This window comes from Euleptes europaea, chromosome 19 (genome assembly GCF_029931775.1).
Source record: "Euleptes europaea isolate rEulEur1 chromosome 19, rEulEur1.hap1, whole genome shotgun sequence".
In the NCBI taxonomy this organism is placed as follows: Eukaryota; Metazoa; Chordata; class Lepidosauria; order Squamata; family Sphaerodactylidae; genus Euleptes; species Euleptes europaea.
Genome location: NC_079330.1, coordinates 23,919,603 through 23,940,607, shown reverse-complemented (window position 1 = coordinate 23,940,607; position 21,005 = coordinate 23,919,603). Strand labels below are relative to the sequence as shown.

The following is a 21,005-nucleotide window of genomic DNA, read 5'->3' as shown; positions in this document are numbered from 1 at the left end:
GCTAGGGATTCTAAGAAGCCCAGAGATGTGCTTGGGTAAATTACTGGGAGGGAAGGACTTGGTTCGAAAGTAGGTTCAAGCTTTGCAGCTCTGCTTTTGAGGAGGGGAGGGGGGTCCTGCTTTTAAGGAGGCAGCTTTTATCCCTGTCGTTCATTCTTTTGCCTTACTGATGACCAAGTGCAATAAGCAGGCTTTTCAGCAGATGCTTTCTGAATGACCATGCAGGGCTCCCCCCCCCTTTTTTTTTTTGAAAGTTGAGTTTTAGGTGACTTCTGTTTTTCTAAGAGTGAAGCCCTGCAGTCAAGGCAAAGCTGTTTTGGCCCAGGAACAAGCAAAGGTGCTCCTTTATCCTTTTTCCTCCAGAGCAAGTGAGCCATCAGGCTAATCTTCTTGTAGTGTGTGTAAGATACTGAAAAACTGGGGATTAAAACAAACAAACAAAAGTATATATTATATATATTTATTGACTTAATGAATTGTAAGAGGATTCTGATGCTTGAGACTGTTTTCGCAGCTGTGCTTACAACAGGGAGAGGCTTGCTTTCTGGTGACACTGTCTCCATGGAAACGGACTGTGACATTTTAAAGAAAGCAGGCCGGGGGAAGAGAAATCCAGAGAGATTCTGGGCATGAAGGTGCAAGCTCTTATTAAAACACAAAGCTTTTCCTGTGTTAGCGGTAAGAGCCAGAAGAATGCAAAGAACTTCTGTGAATTCCTCTCCCCTCTGAGCTGCAACTGAGCCCTTCTCCCTGCCCCCCACCCCACCCCTCCACAGCTCCTGCTGCTGCTCAAGCGCTGTATAATGTTTTGCATCGGCTTCGTAATCCAGAACCCCCAGAGCTGCTGGGAAAGGAGAGTGGGTACTGCGCTCCCCTCTCTCCCCTTCCGCCTCTGTAGCTCCGGGGGCGAGGGAGAGGAGGGCCCCGACGGGCTTGGCTCTGAAATGCATATCCTTTGTCGCCTTGATTAGCTGATCTCATTTTGTTTTGTTTTCTTTTCATGTGAGTTTGTGCCTTTCTGTCTCCTGACCTTCCAATACTGGCCTATTGGAAGCCACTCCAATAAAATCATAGAGCAAGCAGCCTGACGTCTGCCTCGGTTTGTGGGGGGTGGGTGGAGTGGGGTTGCTTTGCGTGGGGCGGGTGTGTGTGTGTGTGCGCGCGCGCAGCGAGAGCCAGATCAGGTCACAGGCGCGCCCCCAGACCCCCCAACCTCCCCAGCGCTGCCCTGCTCAGCCGCAGGTCGCGCGCCTCCCGGCCGCGCCTGCGCACTCGCCCCGTTTAGCCGCGGCGACTGGGTCGGGTGGGCGGAGTCTGCGCCTCGGCCAATCCCGGGCGCGCGCCTCCTCGGCTCTGTCTCTGGTAGGCTCGGGAGAGTCACGTGAGCCCCGGTGCCTGACAGGCCGGAGAGGCTCTCGCGGTCCCGCTCTCTTCAGTCTTCGTCTCCGGCCCGGGGATGGAGCCGGAAGGGGGAGCCGCGGCGGCGGCGGGGCGGAAACGCCTGAGGTGAGGCGGCGGCGGCTCCCGCATGCGCGCTCCGAGGCTGGGGAAGGGGCTTCTCGTGGGTCTGCGTCCATCCCGGCCATCGGGTGCTGCGGGGCAAGGGCGCCTCTGAGGGCGCGCAGAGGGCCGGCGGTTGGTGGAGGGGGGGGTGAAACGCGCGCTCCCCCGCTTTGGCATGTCTACCTCGCGAGGATGAAACGGGGGGGGGCGGGGCGGGGCGGGGCGGTGGGCTCTTCTTCCTGCCTGCTTGCGCTCAGGAGCTGGAGGAGCTGTGGCTCAGCGGTAGAGCCTCCGCTTGGCATGCGGAAGGTCCCAGGTTCAATCCCGGGCATCTCCAGTTCAAGGGACCAGGCGAGTAGGTGACGGGAAAGACCTCAGCCTGAGACCCTGGAGAGCCGCTGCCGGTCTTAGTACAGTAGTGACTTTGATGGACTGATTCAGTATAAGGCAGCTTCTTGTGTTCATTCTGGGGAGGGGCCGTGGCTCAGTGGCAAGAGCATCTGCTTGGCATGCGGAAGGTCCCAGGTTCAATCCCGGCCATCTCCAGTTCAAGGGACCAGGCAAACAGGTGATGGGAAAGACTTCTGCCTGAGAGCCATAGGGAGGGGCTGTGGCTCAGTGGCAGAGCATCTGCTTGGCATGCGGAAGGTCCCAGGTTCAATCCCCGGCATCTCCAGTTAAAGGGACCAGGCAAACAGGTGACGTTCATTCTGGGGGTCGTGGCTCAGTGGTAGAGCATCTGCTTGGCATGCGGAAGGTCCTAGGTTCAATCCCCGGCATCTCCAGTTCAAGGGAGTAGGTGATGGGAAAGACCTCTGCCTGAGTCCCTGGACAGCCGCTGCCGGTCTGAGTAGACAATACTGGCTTTGATGGACCGAGGGCCCGATTCTGTAGAAGGCGGCAGCTTCATGGGTTCTTGTGAGCTCCAAGCTGTGCGGGTGATTCTCTGTTGTCAGGAGTGGACTGGGTTTGTGGCAAAACGGGAGGGGGTGGACCTCTTGCCCACACCAACAGTATGAGCCCACTGTTAGGATGAAGGTGGGGGGGGGAGCAAGCAGGACCAGTCGTCCTGAGGTTCTTGGAGAAAGGATGGGGTAAACACATGATTGATAATGGCTGATGAATACAAATGCCCATCCAGGAGAAGGAAGGAAGTGGCCCAGATCTTTAGCCAAGTGGAGGGCAACTTTGCCTGATGGGCTTAAGTTGGGGAGGCTGCCCTGGGCAGGAGCCCGTTTTTAGCGAGAACAGTGATTGCCTGTGGAGTGGTGGTGGGGTTACTGCTGTGCTGCTTGAGACGTGCGCCTCTCCCCTTGGGGCTTCAGAAGCAGAAAGGGAGGCATGTGTGGCTGCTCAGATGTTGCACCCCGTAGCTCTGTTGCTAAGTCCCACCAGACTGAGCACATCTTTAGGAGCCAAGCCCTTATATGAGAGGGTTCTTGCCTGGCATATCTACTTCCTAGCTGCTGCATTCAGTGCCTGAAGAATGACCCCTGGAAAGGCTTCTTCTCAGGGCTGTGCACTTAGAGCTGGAAGGGGCCATACAGGCTGTCTAGTCCAACCCCCTGCTCAATGCAGGATTAGCCTAGAGCATCCCTGACAAGTGCTTGTCCAGCCTCTGCTTAAAGTGAGCTCACCACCTCCCTAGGTAGCTGATTCCACTGTCGAACAACTCTTACTGTAAAGAATTTTATCCTAATATCCACCTGGTACCTTTTTGCCTGCAATTTAAGCCCATTATTGCGAGTCCTATTCTCTGCTGCCAACAGGAACAGCTCCCTTCCCTCCTCTAAGTCACAGCCCTTCAAATACTTAGAGAGCAATCATGTCTCCCCCTCAACCTCCTCTTCTCCAGACTAAACATTCCCAAGACCCTCAGCCTTTCCTCATAGGGCTTGCTGACAACAATAAAAGCTAAGGCATGCTGAATTTCAAAAGTTGTCTGTAACAAATGCTGCAGCACAGTCCAAAACCCTAATCTGGATTGTCAAATGCACGTTCCCTGTGGTTTATGAGTGGCCGCTTGTCAAATTTGGGTGCCTAGAAGTAGCATTAGGTCTCTTGGCTGTCTCTCTGGGAATGCAACACAAAACCAGAGATTAAGAGCTGGTAGAAACATGTGATTGGACTCAATCAACAGTAGCTTTTCTTAAATGTTGGGGCTTTAATTGCATTAGACCTTGGAGAATGCAGCGCTTGTCCACATGACGTAAAATCAAGCACTTGCACAATGGAACAAAGGGGGCATTTGCCCCGGTGTGGAATTGCCTTTCAGCCAGGACATAGTTTTAGCCCTTCATTTGTGCTACTTAATTTCAAACAAGGGAAAACTCACATGAAATTCCTGTATGGACATAACTGAGAGCTTTTGGCCACGTGGCATCTTTGAACTCCAGAGAGGCACTTTTGGGACTTGCCATCCGTCATGCAGCTTGACTTGGAGGGCTAACCCCATTACCACCTCCACCCAGTCAACACGAGTAACACTGCTATTAGGTACCTTCCCCTGCAGCAAATTACATGCTTTTCATGGCTTGTGGAGGATGTCAGTTTGGATGATGAGCTCCAGGAGGAAGTCTTGGGCACAACAGATGAAGTCTTTCTGAGCTGTGGGGGGGAAACAAACAAAGATATTGCGCTGCCTTCCTTGGATGGATGGCTGCCTTTGCTGCATAGCATAGTTTTAGGGCAAGATTACAGATAAGGTCTGCTGACATCTTTATACACCAAGCGGGGAGGAGGGCTGCATGTAACAGGGTGTGATGGTTGCCATCCGTATTTGCATTTGAGCATTGCTGTCTCCTGGTGTGTGTTTTTTTGTTTTTGGAAGGTTGCACTTGATAACCTGGAATGTGGGCACAGCTTCTCCCCCTCCTGATGTTACCTCTTTACTTCAACTCAGTTTGCAAGGCCTGGCAGTGGACATGTACATTGTTGGGTAAGTACCGGAGGGGAATAAGACGTGGGGCCTTCCGTTTCCAGTTCTCTTCACCAACTTTGTGGGGTGCCCGGGGAGCTCATCTGGTAGCATCACCTGTGAAAGTGAGACTAGAGACTGCTCTTTACTGGGTGTGTGGACACCTGCAAAAGTACCAGCGTGGAAGCCAATGGTGTTAAGAGTGGTGGACTCTAATCTGGAGAACCGGGTTTGATTCCCCACTCCTCCACATGAGTGATGGAGGCTAATCTAGTGAACTGGATTTGTTTCCCCACTCCTCCACATGAAGCCAGCTGGGTCACCTTGGGCTAGTCACAGTCTCTCAGCCCCACCTACCTCACAGGGTGTCTGTTGTGGGGAGTGGGAGGGAAGGTGATTGTAAGCCGGTTTGATTCTTCCTTAAGTGATAGAGAAAGTTGGCATGTAAAAACCAACTCTTCTACCCCCTTCCACATCTGCCAGGCTTCTTTGTGCAGACCAAGCAGCTTCAGGGGCAGCTGTGGCATGGATGAAGGGGCTTAGAAAGAAAGGAGCTACCATTCAGGATTGTGCTGGGTCCCAGAAAGGTTATGAGGTTGTTTGTTGTGGTATCTTAAAGAGTACAGGCAGTTCTGTGTGGGACATGCTAGATTCTTGTGTTGATGAATTCTGCCATCTTGTGGTGATGTCACATATCATCCCTCTCTCAGGCAGGGCTTGGAATAAATGTAAAGGAACCCCCCTGTGCAAACACTGGGTCATTACCGACCCATGGGGTGACGTCACATCACAATGTTTACTAGGCAGACTTTGTTTACGGGGTGGTTTGCCATGGCCTTCCCTAGTTGTCTACGCCAGGGGTGTTGAACTCAATTGTTGTGAGGGCCGGATATGACATAAATGTCACTCAGTCTGGCCAGCCCATGCCTCGTCAGGCCAGATCAGGACTGAGGGGGGGGTGGCTGGCTCGCGGGCCAGATGAGAGCTCTCAAGGGGCCGGATCCAGCCCCTGGGCCTTATGTTTGACACCCCTGGTATACACTTTACCCCCAGCAAGCTGGGTGCTCGTTTTAGCGACCTCGGAAGGATGGAAGGCTGAGTCAACCTTGAGCCGGCCACCTGAAACCAACTTCCATCGGGATCAAACTAAGTTTGTGAACAGAGTTTTGACTGCTGTACTGCAGCTTACCACTCTGTGCCACAGGGCTCCTTGGAACTTGGGGTAGGTGTTAATTTATGGGTGGGTGGGGGTCTATTTTAATTGGTAAAAAGGCAGGAAAAATGTGTAAGGAAGGTGCTGATGTGGTCAGGACTGCTTAATAATGTTGTGTGATTTTTATCCTTCTGAGATGCAAAGAATGTGTGGGTAACCCTGGTGATTTCAGTTTACAGGAAGTGAACGCCAAGATTGTGAATTTCCTATCTGACCTGGCTTTTGATGATCCCTGGAGTATTTTCTTCGAGACGATTCTCTCTCCTTTGAGCTATATCAAGGTAACCAAGTGACTTTTCAATTGATAGGTGAAATCTTGCACTGGGACCGTTCTTTTTTCCTGGCCAGGGCCAGGGTGGGGGCACCCTGAGACAGCTGCCCTGGTTGCCCAATGGCCAAGGCTGCCCCTGCCTGTATGGCCTTTTTGAAATTATTAAAGCAGATGAGAGTGGCAAGAATATTATTTTCTGTGCTTATTTCTTGCACAATTGTGCAGAGAGGCACTGAGCCCCACCAAATCACACACACACACACACACACACACACACACACACTGTACAGCAGCTAGGATTCAGTCTCCCTTTGGCCCAGTGGAAGATGGGGCTTCAATTCCTTTTCCAGGCTTCCAACTTCCAGGGAAATTAGCTCTCTTACTTGTGTACAAAATTTGGACACTGCCTTAAACCATTTTAATCCTGCTTTTAGGCCTAGGAGGCTCACAAGACTTGGGGCCCAACATTCAGAGTTTCTGGGGCTGCATTTTGCCCGGAATTTCTGTCCGGGATAGCTTCTCTGTTGCTTTATTTTATTTTTGCAGGTCTCTTCAATCCGAATGCAGGGCCTCCTCCTTCTGATCTTTGCAAAGCATGCCCATGTTCCCTTCATACAGAACATTCGAAGCCAGTTCACCCGCACAGGGCTATACGGATATTGGGTGAGCAGTCTTGAGCATTTTGGGAGAATTACACCTCTGGGTGTTTGCTTTTTTTGGTCTGGGATGTTTAAGTTGGCCACTTGTGTGTAAGTTTGCCAAGTTCAAGAACTCGCTTATGTATTTAGAAAATGTACTAGCCTGTCTCTAGCCAGCATGGTATAGTGGTTAAGAGCGGTGGTTTGGAGCAGTGGACTCTAATCTGGAGAACAGAGTTTGATTCCCTACTCCTCCACATGAGTGGAAGACGCTAATCTGGTGAACCGGGTTGGTTTCCCCACTCCTACACATAAAGCCTGTTGGGTGACCTTGGGCAAGTCACAGCTCTCTTAGAGCTCTCTCAGCCCCACCTACCTCACAAGGTGTCTCTTGTGGGGAGTGGAAGGGAAGGTCTGATTCTTCCTTAAGGGGTAAAGAAAGTCGGCATATAAAAACCAACTCTTCTTGTCAGCACATCACACACACACAAACTGTCCCACAGTGAGATACACATTTGCAGTTCCTACAGACCTTCCTCTGTGTGGCAGTGTAGGATTGTACCTAAAGGGTTTTGAACATCCGGTTCAGAGAAAGACATATGAATCCTACGCTTTTCTGCTTGGAGGGAGGTTGGGTTGTTCCCAAGTGCTTTCAAGTCTGCTTGTCATTGTGGGACAGTTTGTGTGTGTGTGTGTGTGTGTGTGTGTGATGTGCTGACAAGTCGCTGCTGACTTGTGGCAGCCCTATGAATTAATGACCTCCAAAACATCCTATCACTAACAGCTTTGTTCAGGTCCTGAAAACTGAAGGCTGTGGCTTCCTTTATTGAGTCAGTCCATCTCATGTTGGGTCTTCCTCTTTTCTTTTGCTGCCTTCAGTTTTTCCTAGCATTTTTGTCTTTTTTTCCAGTGACTCTGGAATCTCTGGTTAAGATTCTAAATCATTTTCCAATAATATTATTACAAGAGTCCTGGGTATTAGAGGATGTGTATCTTCCAGGTTATACATCCTTCAAGGGGAAAGCATCAAGAGGGGGAAAAAGAGGTTGCCCTAAAGCCGGTCTATCTTGCCTGATCTCGAATACTCTACAATATGACATAGAGCTCCTTGAATCTTCTCCTTCCATGCTATCTGTTTACCTGGAGTATTGCAAAATAAAAATGGGATGATCTCCTGTTGGGATAAATTTCTCCATCAACATGGAAAGGGTTTTAGAAACCCCTGCTTTAGAAGAAGGAAAAGAAGAAGAGTTGGCTTTTATATGCCGACTTTCTCTATCTAAGAAGAATCTAAGTGGCTTACAATCACCTTCCCTTCCCCTCCCCACAACAGACACCCTGTGAGATAGGTGCGGCTGAGATAGTTCTGAGAGAACCGGGACTGGCCCAAGGTCACTCAGCTGGCTTCACATGCAGGAATGGGGAAACCAACCTGGTTCACCAGATTAGTGTCCGCCACTCATGTGGAGGAGTGGGGACTCAAACCTGGTTCTCCAGATTGGAGTCCACTGCTCTTAACCACTACACCATGCTGGCTCTTTAGCCTATGTATTATATGGTAAATGTATTGGCTTCTGGTGGGTGTTGCCTATATACTGAATCTGTAAATGAAAATAATCCTTCCCAAAAAATAACCATGTGTTGCAGATGTGTGAACTGATCTGCTTTTGGCCTTGGTCTCTAATCTCTTCCAGGGAAACAAGGGGGCAGTCTCCATTCGTATGTCTCTCTATGGGCACACGGTCTGCTTTGTGAATTGCCACTTGCCGGCACACATGGAGAATGCAGAGCAACGGCTGGATGACTTTGAGCACATTCTGGAAATGCAGCAGTTTGAAGGCGAAAACGTCCCCGGTGTCCTGGATCACGAGTGAGTGGCAGCTGTGTTTTGCTAAGGCGTGCCCTGCTGCCTTCAGTTCTAGGGAAAGAGCTTGGCTGGTTCAACCGTGTCCTCATCGTGCTAGTTCAGGGTGTCGAGTTGGGTGTCTTTGAACCAAAATGTTGGGGAGTCTCAAAGGTGGCTGTGCAAGCTTTTTCAGAGCCGCACTGAAATACAGAGGAGTGGAGAAAATAGGAAGGGGAGGAGAAGGATGTAAGCTGCATTGAGTACCCATTGGGAAGAGAGGTCGCGAATAAACGAAGTTAGATAAGTGAAGATGTAGCATTACTGAAAATTTTTGAAGCGGTGAAATAATTTGTTTTACACTATTCACACACATACATACATAGACCTTTATTGGCATAATAACCACATTACAGCATGCATTTATACAGACACCTTAAAGAAAGAAATCATGTTCCATTGTAAAATGACCATCTGTGAAAATCAGTATACAACTAACATTAAAAAAAAACCCCTGTCCTTCTCATATGACAAGCTGATAATACCATTTAGACCCTTTAATGTCAAATACACTGATGCATATTAATGGTCACAGTTCTTATCCCTTACCACCATATTTTCTCTCTCTCTCTCTCTCTCTCTCTCTCTCTCTCTCTCTCTCTCTCTGTCTCTCTGTCTCTCTCTCTCTGTCTCTCTCTCTCTCTGTCTCTCTCTCTCTCTCTCTCTCTCTCTCTCTCTCTGTCTCTCTGTCTCTCTCTCTCTGTCTCTCTCTCTCTCTGTCTCTCTGTCTCTCTCTCTCTCTCTCTCTCTCTCTCTCTCTCTCTGTGTCTCTCTCTGTCTCTCTCTGTCTCTCTGTCTCTCTCTCTCTCTCTCTCTCTCTCTCTGTCTCTCTGTCTCTGTCTCTCTCTCTCTCTCTCTCTGTCTCTCTCTGTCTCTCTCTGTCTCTCTCTCTCTCTGTCTCTCTGTCTCTCTTTACACAATTGCAACTATTGTTCTGATGGTGGAATTGAAATTTTGTGGGAAACGGAATTATATGCAATACTTGCTTCATAATTTTCAGCAGCGTGAAAGATCTCATTGATAGCTTAGCAAATACAATTTGGTATATCTATGGAATTTAAAAGGTTCTACAAACAGAATTGCAAATGCACTCAATACTAATGAGAGAGAGAGAGAGATGCAAACTGCTTCACTCTGGGCCACCTTAGCACATTTTTTTTTTTTGCCACCTGAGAAGCAGGGAAACTAAAAAGAAATGAAAGAAAATGGATTATTTGGACAGAAACTGTCTTGTATAGTCTCAGCAGGAGTGGAAATATATTTGGATATTTACTAGCATTGCAAGCGTTGAACTATTATCATACACATAGCGTAAGTGCATAAAAGTCACATTAAAGAAATATATCACTGAAAATATTGTACGCATCTAGTGTATAAGCACAAATTATCAATATTATCAAAAATAGAGGGGGGGCTTTTTGAATGCCCCCCCCCCCAGTCTTCACATCTCTGTTCTTGACCTGCAAGGGACAGAATGCAAGCTGATGAATAGCAGTTTCAGTTCTGCTCTGAGGTACATGGTTTTTTTGGGGGGACAGAAGGGTATGTGCCTCTGTCCATGTAGGGAAGCATCTATTTGCTCCTCACCCTGAGTGGTTAGCCTTACTGCTCTGAGAGCCAGTGTAGTGTAGAGGTTAAGAGTGGTTGTTAGGAGCAGTGGACTCTAATCTGGAGAGCCAGGTTTCATTCCCCACTCCTCCACATGAGCAGCGGACACTAATATGGTGAACCATGTTGGTTTCCCCACTCCTCCACATGAAGCAAGCTAGTCACAGCTCTCTTAGAGCTCTCTCACCCCCACCTACCTCACAGGGGAAGGGAAGGTGATTGTAAGCCAGTTTGATTCTTCCTTAAGTGGTAGAGAAAGTCGGCATATAAAAACCAACTCTTCTTCTTAAACGTGTCGTTATTGATTTTGGGTGCAGCTTCCTGTGATTGGATTGGGTGATGAACAAAACAACACGGTTCCAAGCAGTGTTGCTGATCAGGAACTTATTAAGGAAATCTGCAAATGTTGTCTCTAAATCCCACCCCTCCCCTCATTCATAACTAACTTTGCCATGTCAACCATGCAACTTTCCCCCTGTTCTTCCAATCTCCTCCCGATCCCGCAGCATTCTTTTCTGGTTTGGTGATTTAAACTTCCGGATCGAAGACTATGGCTTGCATTTCATCCGAGAGTCAATAAACAAGAACAGATTTAGCCTCCTCTGGGAAAAAGATCAGGTACTGCCTCTAAGTTCTGCTGGTTCTTATTGAGATGCCAAGCATGTTTAATCCTGTGCTTCCACTGTCTTGCCTCTTCTGGCTTCTCTTGGCAGAAGATGCTCCGCTGGTTCTTGTTAATTTGGACAGCTCTAAATACCTTTACATGGCTTGATGACAGTTTTTTTCATATATGTGCACTGCACTGCCAGGTGTCACATTATTGATCTGTATATATTTGGGATCCCTGCCTGGGAGATAGTTTGGACTTGTCCTCTGTGGTTGCTGTTATGTCTCACCCCACCCCCTCATAAGAACATAAGAAAGGCCACGTTGGATCAGACCAAGGTCCATCAAGTCCAGCAGTCTATTTACACAGTGGCCAACCAGGTGCCTCTAGGAAGCCCACAAGCAAGACAACTGCAGCAGCATTGTCCTGCCTGTGTTCCACAGCACCTAATATAATAGGCATGCTCCTCTGAACCTGGAGAGAATAGGTATGCATCATGACTAGTATTCATTTTGACTAGTAGCCATGAATAGCCCTAGTCTCCATGAACATGTCCAGTCCCCTCTTAAAGCCTTACATAAGAAAGGCCATGTTGGATCAGACCAAGGTCCATCAAGTCCAGCAGTCTGTTCACATAGTGGCCAACCAGGTGCCTCTGGAAGCTCACAAACAAGACTGCAGCAGCATTGTCCTCCCTGAGTTCCAAAGCACCTAATATAATAGGCATGCTCCTCTGATCCTGGAGAGAATACATGTGCATTATGACTCGTATTTATTTTAACGAGTAGCCATGGATAGCTCTCTCCTCTATGAACATGTCCACTCCCCTCTTAAAGCCTTCCAAGTTGGCAGCCATCACCACATCCTGGGGAAGGGAGTTCCACAATGTCACTATGCAAGGACGTATTTAACCCCCCAAAGGACAACAGGTAGAGGCCAGTAGCTTCTAATTTTCTTCAGCTGGGCAATCGGCATTCCTACACAGCTTTTTCTTATTTGTTCAGCTAAATATGGCCAAGAAGAAAGAGGCCTTTCTTCAGGAGTTCAGAGAGGGGCCTCTGCAGTTCAAACCCACCTACAAGTTTGACCTCTACTCCAATGAGTACGACACCAGGTAAATGATATGGGGCGTCACCCGTTGAGGAACTGGGCTCATCGACCTGCTCAGGGATCTGGGAGGCGGAAGTCATGTGGCCCAAGAAGAAGGGGCTTATGGGGCGGGGGGAGAAAGAGGGGCAGGGGCAGCCTCCTCAAGACGAACAGGCTTTTAAGCGGTTCCAGGAGAGTCCCAAATGGAGGAGGAAATGCCGATAGCTTTTGCGCTAATATTGGTTTATATTTCCAGGGCGCAGACGATGCTGTTTTGGTTTAAGTAAGGAGCTCTCCGTGTGATTCTTTCCAAGTCTGGAACTGTAGGCTGTTAGATTATGTCCCTCCCCAAAAAGGGGGGAAAACAAAACTTAACCCTATAAACAGATTTAAGTACCTAGAGGGTCGAGCAAAAAACAGCTAACAAGGCCAACCTTGCTAGTACTACGCCCAAAAGTCACATAATTTACAGTCTGGTGTGCTAGTTTCTTTTAGACCATTGAAGAAGGCAAATATGCCGCAACACGTATGGTCTACATGTGATTGTATGTTTATGGTTTGTGTATGATTGTACGTCTTATTGTATATTATGCCAATTGTGTTATTTTAATACTTTTGTTTGGAAGGCTCCTTGCAAGGCCATATAGGAGTCATTAGCATCATTTGGTTTGAACTTGTGTTAAATTTTTATGTACTTAGACAACTTTTTAATGGTTTAGCTTTTAATTATATTCTTGGCCTTGTTAGCTGTTTTTTGCTTGGCCTTCTAGGCTGTTAGATTATCTCTGGCTTCCAAGCTGTCGCCGCTGCTCTTTCCTCCGAGGCTAGAAACCCAGCCCCGTTCTAACAAGTTGGCGTGACTGATCTGACGGCAAAGAGCCACTCACGCTGGTGTGCACCGGGGAGCCTCTCCCATCATCACCACACAGAAGGCTTCACGAAATTGGGGTCTTGGGACCTCCTGGCCCTTTGCGACGCCATTTGTTCCGATCTGTTCCCCGACGCCGTTCTCTTGATGTACCTGAAGACAGGCATGGTGTCCAAAACTGGGGAAGGAGGAGCTCTCCAAGGTGTAGCGTCCTATTTATGGGCAACCCTCCCCTAAGCGCTTGGCAGTGACGTGGCCTTTTGTATACCGATGACACTCCCATAGCAACTTCCCAGGAAGCCTGCCATGGGAGGAGAAGCTGCTGTTTTCCCCCCTCCTTGCTCTGATGATTAATACTTAATGTTGTTTCACAGTTGATGAAAAACCCCTTCCCTGCTCCTCCCTTAGAGATCAGCTTCATATGTGTAACAATGACTGGAGCTTTCTGTGATTGATTTGCCACTGCAGTGTCTTTTGTCTTTCGCTGAGCCTGATAGAAGGTGTGTGTGAGAAACTGGTCTGTTCTTCCTGCCTCCCCTTTCCTCTTTTTTTTTTTTTTTTTTTGTAGCGGGAAGAAACGGAAGCCCGCTTGGACCGATCGGATCTTGTGGCGGGTGAAGAGCCTCTTGCTCCACGCTTCGGAAGCAGGGGAGGTGCCGGAAGAGCAGGCCATTTCCATGTCTCTGCACAGCTATGCCAGCCATATGAGCTACGGCATCAGCGATCACAAGCCTGTGACGGGGACCTTTGGGCTGGAGGTAGGTGGGGCGGGGCAGGGCTGTCCCCCTAAGGTTGGGAATGCGGTGTGGGTCTGTGCGCCGTCAAGTCACATAGGGTTTTCGAGGCAAGAGATGTTCAGAGGTGGTTTGCCACTGGCTAAGAGAGTTCTGAAAGAACGGACTGGCCCGAGGTCACCCAGAAGGCTTCATGGGGAGGAGCAGGGAATCGAACCATAAAATACAAAAAGGCCAGCTAGCTCGGATGCAGAAAAGGTATCATCCTGGCCCAGAAGGCCCAGAAAGAAATGAGCATATTAAGCACTGCCTACTCTGAGGTTGTTGGGGGCAGGGATGTCCTGCCTTGACCACAGTATAGTCTTAAGTCATGACCCTGTCTCCCCCATGAACACTCATCTCCCCGTGGCCTCAGCTGGAAGGGGAAGGGGTTTGCTCACCCAAGACCACCCTCTACACTATGTGTGCGTGTTCCGTCAAGTCACAGCTGACTTATGGCCCCCCCCCCTCAGGTTTTCGAGGCAAGAGACGTTCAGGGGCGGTTTGCCATGGCCTGCCTCCGTGTGGGCTGAGAGAGTTCCGAGAGAACTGTGACTGGCCCAAGGTCACCCAGCAGGCTTCACACGAAGGAGCGGGGAATCGAACCCGGTTCTCCAGATTCAAGTCTGCCGCTCTTAACCACCACACCACGCTGGCTTGCCTTTTTAGGCCAGAGCATGCTGAGGTGTCCTCCTCTTTCCAGGCCTCTTTCTGGCATGTAACGCCATCTCTTCTGATTACGAGGAGGAGGCTTATCCATCCCTCAACTCACCTCGGTTCACTTGTCACACCAAATGGACTCCATCCTGCCTTTCGTCACCACATCTTGCCTGTTTAGGCGCTTGCCAGCGTGGTGTAGTGGTTAAGAGCGGTGGTTTGGAGTGGTGGACTCTGATCTGGAGAACTGGGTTTGATTCCCCACTCCTCCACATGAGCGGTGGACGCTAATCTGGTGAACCAGGTTGGGTTCTCCACTCCTACATATGAAGCCAGCTGGGTGACCTTGGGCTAGTCACAGCTCTCTTAGAGCTCTCTCAGCCCTACCTACCTCACAGAGTGTCTGTTGTGGGGAGGGGAAGGGAAGGTGACTGTAAGCCAGTTTGAGTCTCCCTTAAGTGGTAAAGAAAGTAGGCATATAAAAAACAACTATTCTTCTTCTTGCAAGCCATGACGGAATTGGAGAATTTTTTTTCTCGACCCCTTCTCAGCATTAAGGATCACTAGGTTGCCTTTTCCTTCTTGCCAGCAGCAGCAGCACCCAGGGAACTGTTAACTCTGCAGCAGAGAGTTCTGGGCATGGGTATAGTACTGGGCAGTGCTGCCACCAGAGGCTCCTGGCTTTTTCCTTGCCCTCTCTAGCTGAAGCCCCTGGTATCCGTCCCGTTGATCACCCTGCGTCCCGTGGGCCACTGGAGCACTGGACAGGATGCCACCATCAGCTACTCTGCTCTTCCTGAATTTCCACACAGTGCCTGGGACTGGATTGGCCTGTACAAGGTAACCTTATGCTGAGGGGTGGGGCTGGGTGGAAGATAGTGACCTGCTCTGTCCCCCCACCCCAACACTATAATGCACACGTTTTGTGCTTGTGGAATCAACTGCTACAGAGAAGTTAGTTGCTGATGGGAGCCATCAAGTACATGAACGCATGAAGCTGCCTTATACTGAATCAGACCCTGGGTCCATCCAAGTCAGTATTGTGTGCTCAGACCAGCAGCGGCTCTCTAGGGTCTCAGGCAGGGGGTCTTTCACATCACCTACTTGCCTAGTCCCTTGAACTGGAGATGCCGGGGATTGAACCTGGGACCTTCTGCATGCCAAGCAGATGATCTACCACTGAGCCACAGCCCCTCCCCTAAACCTTATTCTAAATCAGACCCTTGGTCCATCTAAGTCAGTATTGTCTACTCAGACCGGCAGCAGCTCTCCAGGGTCTCAGTCAGGGGTCTTTCACATCACCTATTTGCCTAGTCCCTTTAACTGGAGATGCCAGGGATTGAACCTGGGACCTTCTGCATGCCAAGCAGATGCTCTACCGCTGAGCCACGGCCCCTCCCCAGAGCACTTTGCAGAACTGCCACAGGTATGGTGAGCGTCTTGTTCCCCGGGCCTTCAGTGTGCAAGCTGGCAAGACAGATACAAAGACTGACTCCTGCCCAAAGCACACCCGGTTCAGGTTCAGCTTGTGGGGTCCTACATCAAAGAATTGCTAAACAGATGAGATAGTTCTTGATGGGTAGCTGTGTTAGTCTGTCTGTAGCAGTAAAAAAGAGCAAGAATCCAGTGGCACCTTATAAAGACTAACAAAATTTCTGGTAGGATGTGAGCTTTCTTGTGTCACAACTCACTTCTTCAGATGGTCTAGATTGTCATTCTAGCTGTATCTGAAGAAGTGAGCTGTGACGCACGAAAGCTCACGCCCTACCAGAAATTTTGCTAGTAAACAAGGGAGGGCATTGATGGCTTTCATGAGGCGAAGGCCTGCCATGTTCTGCTTAGGGGGGTTTTTTGGGCACCAACACAAAGCCCCATGGACTGCCTCAGCATGTGTCAAGAGCTGGAAAGCCAAGGAGCAGGGGAGAGCTGTGACAGTAACAAAATGAGGCATGCAGAGAGAGAATTAGTACATGTAAATCTTAGGCAAAATTCTTGTTTTCAAGGAGACTCGCCAGTATAGCGAGCGGAGGTTTGGCCTTTGGGCTAGCAGTCCTGGATTCCAGTTCCGCCGCTTTGGCCTTGAGGATAGGGATTAGGATCTAGGAGATCTGTGTAACATGGAAATAACAGTGATCTCGTTAATGCACTTTGCCATCTTTGAGTGGGAAACAATCACAGGTTGTGTCCTACTTGCTCTGCTGTCCCCGTCCCCCCCTAGCGAAAGCCTTCCACATAGAATCATAGAGTTGGAAGGGACCACCAGGGTCATCTAGTCAAACCCCCTGCACAATGCAGGAAATTCACAACTACCTCCCCACACACACACCCACCCAGTAACCCTTTACTCCATGCCCAGAAGATGGCCAAGGTGCCCTCCCTCTCGTGATCTGCCTAAGGTCATAGAATCAGCATTGCTGACATTGCAAGAAAGTCATGGCAGCTTTTTAAACATCTCCCTTGCAGGTGACGTTCAGGCATGCGAATGACTACGTGGTCTATGCCTGGGTGCAGGACAATGAAATTTCCTCTGAGGAGGATGCGAAGCAGGTGAGGGGCAAATGGCCAGGAACGTCAGTGTGGGGCTTCTTTTCTGATGTTGCAGCCAACCACCTCCTGCCTTTTCTTCGCAGGTTTATCTCAGCACCGAGGGGCTCCCCACAGAAGGAGGGCAGTTTCTCCTGGGGTATTACAGCCACACAATGCAATCCATAGTTGGCCTTAGCCAGCACTTCCAGGTAAGTCTTTGTGGCTCCTGGAGTTGGCTGCTACTTTACTTCGCATCCGAACACTCCGGGGTTGTACACACAAGTCAGAGCTGATTCCAGTGCTGTGTCTTTCCTGGTGGTGGAAAGTGCCGTCAAGTCACAGCCGACCTACGGCGACCTGTAGGGCTTTCAAGGCAAGAAATGAACAGAGATAGTTTGCCATTGCCTACCTTTGTGTCGTGACCCTGGGCTTCTTTGGTGGTCTCCCATCCAAGTACTAACCAGGGCAGACCCTGCTTAGTTTCCAAAATCTGATGAGATCAGGCTAGCCTATCTTTCCTCTGTGTGTGTATGTGTGTGTGTGTTAAGTCTTCAAGTGGCTTCCGACTCTTGGCAACCCTATGAATCAGTGTCCTCCAAAACATCCTATCTTTGACAGCCTTGCTCGGGTCTTGCAAATTGAGGGCCGAGGCTTCCTTTATAGAGTCAATCCATCTCTTGTTAAGGCTTCCTTTTTTTCTGCTGCCTTCCACTTTTCCTAGCATGATCGTCTTTTCCAGTGGCTCTTGTCTTCTCCTAATGTGACCGAAGTATGACTGCCTCAGTTTAGTCATTTTAGCTTCTAGGGTCAGTTCAGGCTTGATTTGATCTAGAACCCACTGATTTGTTTTTTGGCAGTCCACGGTATCCGTAACACTCTCCTCCAACACCACATCTCAAAGGAATCTACTTTCTTCCTATCTTTCCTAGTAGGCCCAATTACATTCGATTCCAGAGCCACACCAGCCCCCCAGCCCTCGGCTGCAATCTTGTCCCTGGTTTTTTTTTTTTTTTTAATTCATTTTGGGGCTACATAGATTTGGCTGCAAGTGCCTTTTTGCTTATTGGGGGGTAGGTTTTTGCAGTGGTTGAAAAACTCCCATTGGTTTTATTTATTCATGTACCAATTTCGATCGGCTGAGGAGTTCGCAACAGAGCACGCAATCACAAATAGACGAAGCAAAGTGACCACAGTAGGTGCTGTAAATCGGCCAAAAGCCTGCTGAGAAAGGAAGCTTTACAACTGTTCTGTTTACATCCTTATGAGGGTGTAGATTTCCTGACCTCGGGCAAAGGCAGAGCTGAGGAGCTGCCTCCACAAAGGTACTTTGGTTAAGGTGGCTCCAACTGAGCAGGTTTCAAACGATGGAAGGGGTCTGTATAGACAGGTAGGTTTAGAAGGTTAAGTCCAGCACCTGCAAATGGACCTAGAAGTGCCGAGGTAGGAGGTGCCATACAAGCTGGCTATGACTTCAATCGTAGCCCCCGACGGGAGACATGTAGCAGTATTCTGCCGAAGCTGTTTTTGTCTGGTACCCAACTGTTGGGAAAAATAATATTCCTATACATTTAGGCAATGCTTTCCGAGCTCAGAGTGCTTCACATATGTTACTTTGTAATGCAGGGGTGTCGAACTCATTTGTTAGGAGGGCTGGATATGACATCAATGTCACGCGGTAGGGCCGGGTCATGTCTCGCCAGCCCATATGGGGAGGGGGGTGGGTGTCTGCCTCTCCTGGTTCGCGGGCCGGAGAAGAGCTCTCAAGGGGCCAGATCCAGCCCACAGGCCGTATGTTTGACACCCCTGTTGTAATCCTTACAGCTGGATGTTGATCCTTGTCAAGCAGACCAGTACATTTCGTTTGTTTTGTTTGAGGGGATCTGTATCCCACCTTCCTGCCACGAATGAAACTCAGGACAGCTTGCAGAGATGAATCTACCTCCCTCCCTATCTGCATTTTTATCCTGGCCATCCTCCGAGCCTCTTGGGGCAGCATGTCTGGCTCTCCTTTTCCTGATCTTTTTTTTCACCCTGTGAGATAGGTTTTTATTATTTATTTATTTATTATTTCCACTTATTACCTCGCTCTCCCCAGCCAAAACCGGCTTACAAAATATTAATGTCCCATTAAATCAGTTAAAAGCATTAAACATTTTAAAACAGCCCTGTAAATAATATAATTTACCTAAGGCGCCTCTAGAGTGTAACACAGAACCCAGCTTCAGCTAGGCGAGCAGATGGAATAAATGCAAATTGAATGAAAAGGTATTACTGCAGTGGGGAGGTGAGGGAGGCCAGCATTTATATATAGGGAACCTGGCGGAATAGCTCTGTTTTACAGGCCCTGCGGAACTCTTTGAGGTCCCGCAGGACCCTGGTCTCACTAGAGAGGCTATTCCACCAGGCACGGGCCAAGTCAGAAAAAGCCCTGTCCCTGGTCGAGGCCAGCCGGACACTCCTCGGGCTGAGGAACACCAAATTATTGTTATTAGCTAAACAAAGAGTCCTCTGGGGAACATACCAGGAGAGGCGGTCCCACAGACTTGGTCCCAGACCATGTAAGGCTTTAAAGGTAATAACCAGCACCTTTAATCTGACCCGTCATTCCAGCTGGAGCCAGTGCAGGTTTTGAGAGAGAGCAACTGGCTGACGGTCACTAGAAAGTGTTGTGGCTGAGCACTGCCCCACTCTGGCTCTTCTTAAATTAGAATACATAACTAACAGATCGAAAAGAGACTCAAGTCTGAAAAGGAACCAAAGCAGCAGCATGACATCAAAACAAGGAGCAGTGAAACAGCAGACAGTGAAACTACTAACATATAAGCATTGGTCGCGTAAAACAAGCAGGGAAGGCGTGCCGAATGGAAGAAGATTGTTTGAACACCTTTTCAGAAGGCGGCGGGGGGGGGGGTCCTTCTTGCAGATGGGGATTCTCAGGCAGATGGAAGCAGTGCCTTGCCCAGAAATCAAAGGCAGGCGGAGACAGTGCCTTGTCCAAAGCCAGAGAGGCGTTTGCGCTATTCAAAATTCCTCCACGTTCATAGCATTGGCTGTTTAAGGACTCTGCTGTTAAAGAGGTGGAATATCCTGCATCTAGTCAGTGCCGGGATATTACCCCACAAGAAGGGATTGGATTAATTTCCTTTCCCCCCCCAAAAAAAACAAAACGTTTTTGTCTAATAAATGATGGTCCAGTTAAGTACAAATGACCATACCAAATGGCAAAGTTAGACACATCGAGGCATTTGTGGTCGAGGTGAATTTGAATGAAGAACTCCTGCAATCACATCTCAGCGTCTTAGCCATGAAAGCCTCCCCTGCTTGTGCCCAGCTCGCGTGCCTGTTGGCTTTGTGAAGGGAGGAGATATCTTTTATACACAGGCCCCTCCTAAGCTTATCTCCCAAGCCCGTGTTGATCAGCTTGCGGAGTTGTCTGTCCCACCTGCTTGCTGCTGCCCCCATGGGTGGTGGCGCTTGGAATCACCTCTGTCCGTGCTGTCACCCCTCCCCTGGCTTTGCTTATTGGCTGTTCTTTGCAGCCACTGATGGGGTAGCAACCACCGTGGTCTTAAATGTGTCCTGTCAGCTTCTTTGCAAAACTTACATACCCCACCTTTCTGCCTCATCAGGGCCACCGAGGCAGCAGATGTCCTCATCGTCTTCTCCAAAGCTCTCTCTCCCTTTCAGATTCAGCCAAGCAGAACGTCGGCCGAGAAGGACGTGGGATGGGACGGAGAAGCGTTGCTGTGCGGAGCCACCAAATGAGTTTTGAAGCGCGGGCAGGCGCCCGCAACACAGGGCGGAGGGGCTCCGGGACTCTTGGTGGAGGAAGTGACAGAATACACTGTGAGGCTCCTACCGAGTTGGGGCAGTTGGGCGCATTGTCTCTTAGGGAATTTCAATTGCTGTTGCCAATGGAGGACTCATGCTCTACACTGAGACTCTAAAATCGACAGCTGGAAAATCTCGACTGCTGAGTGGGTTACTGGCATCCATCCCCCCCTTCCAATGGCTAACCGGGGCGGAAAGCCTGCTGCTTCTCCCTTTTTCCAGAGGCCGTTGTTAGTCCTTTGAGATATAGTTAGGCAAGCAGTGCAACATAGCTGGGGACATCTCGGTTGGGAGGAGGAAGTGATCGTGAGATAGGAGAGGAAGGAAGGAAGGCCAGCCTGCGGCTTGCGTGGGGATTTTCTTGTGGCTTTTGCTGTTTTCTCCTCCCTGCCTCACATGCCCGTGCCTTTAGTCCTCGCCTGGATCTTAGCGCTTGAAATGCTGGAAGCAAATGTGCATTCAGCAGACTGACCTTTGCTTTGCTTTTGAGACCCCCGAGGGTCTGTTTTATTGTTAGCAGGCTGCCTTGCAGGCCCCAGCCATCTCCATGGACTTCCTTCAAGCTCCATCATTTCAGGGTTGGGGGAGGGGTCTCTCCCCT

General features: G+C 49.4%; 1 protein-coding gene across 1 annotated transcript; it reads left to right on the top strand.

Annotated features, from left to right (window-relative positions):
• Positions 1-1,446: 1,446 nt before the first annotated feature.
• Positions 1,447-20,338, top strand: INPP5K (inositol polyphosphate-5-phosphatase K). The gene is made up of 13 exons (XM_056865249.1): positions 1,447-1,506; positions 4,334-4,441; positions 5,806-5,914; positions 6,451-6,567; positions 8,237-8,412; positions 10,560-10,671; positions 11,665-11,774; positions 12,006-12,032; positions 13,186-13,375; positions 14,750-14,887; positions 16,511-16,594; positions 16,678-16,782; positions 20,261-20,338. The coding sequence occupies exons 1-13, from the start codon at positions 1,457-1,459 to the stop codon at positions 20,336-20,338; spliced, it is 1,404 nt and encodes a 467-aa protein (XP_056721227.1). The 5' UTR covers positions 1,447-1,456.
• Positions 20,339-21,005: the final 667 nt, after the last annotated feature.

Bases quoted from the DNA above. Each gene is read 5' to 3' on its own strand.
- INPP5K (XM_056865249.1), top strand. From the start codon at position 1,457: ATGGAGCCGGAAGGGGGAGCCGCGGCGGCGGCGGGGCGGAAACGCCTG. The intron at 10,672-11,664 runs GTACTGCCTCTA...TTATTTGTTCAG, and splicing joins TCCTCTGGGAAAAAGATCAG to CTAAATATGGCCAAGAAGAA. The intron at 16,783-20,260 runs GTAAGTCTTTGT...TCTCCCTTTCAG, and splicing joins GCCTTAGCCAGCACTTCCAG to ATTCAGCCAAGCAGAACGTC.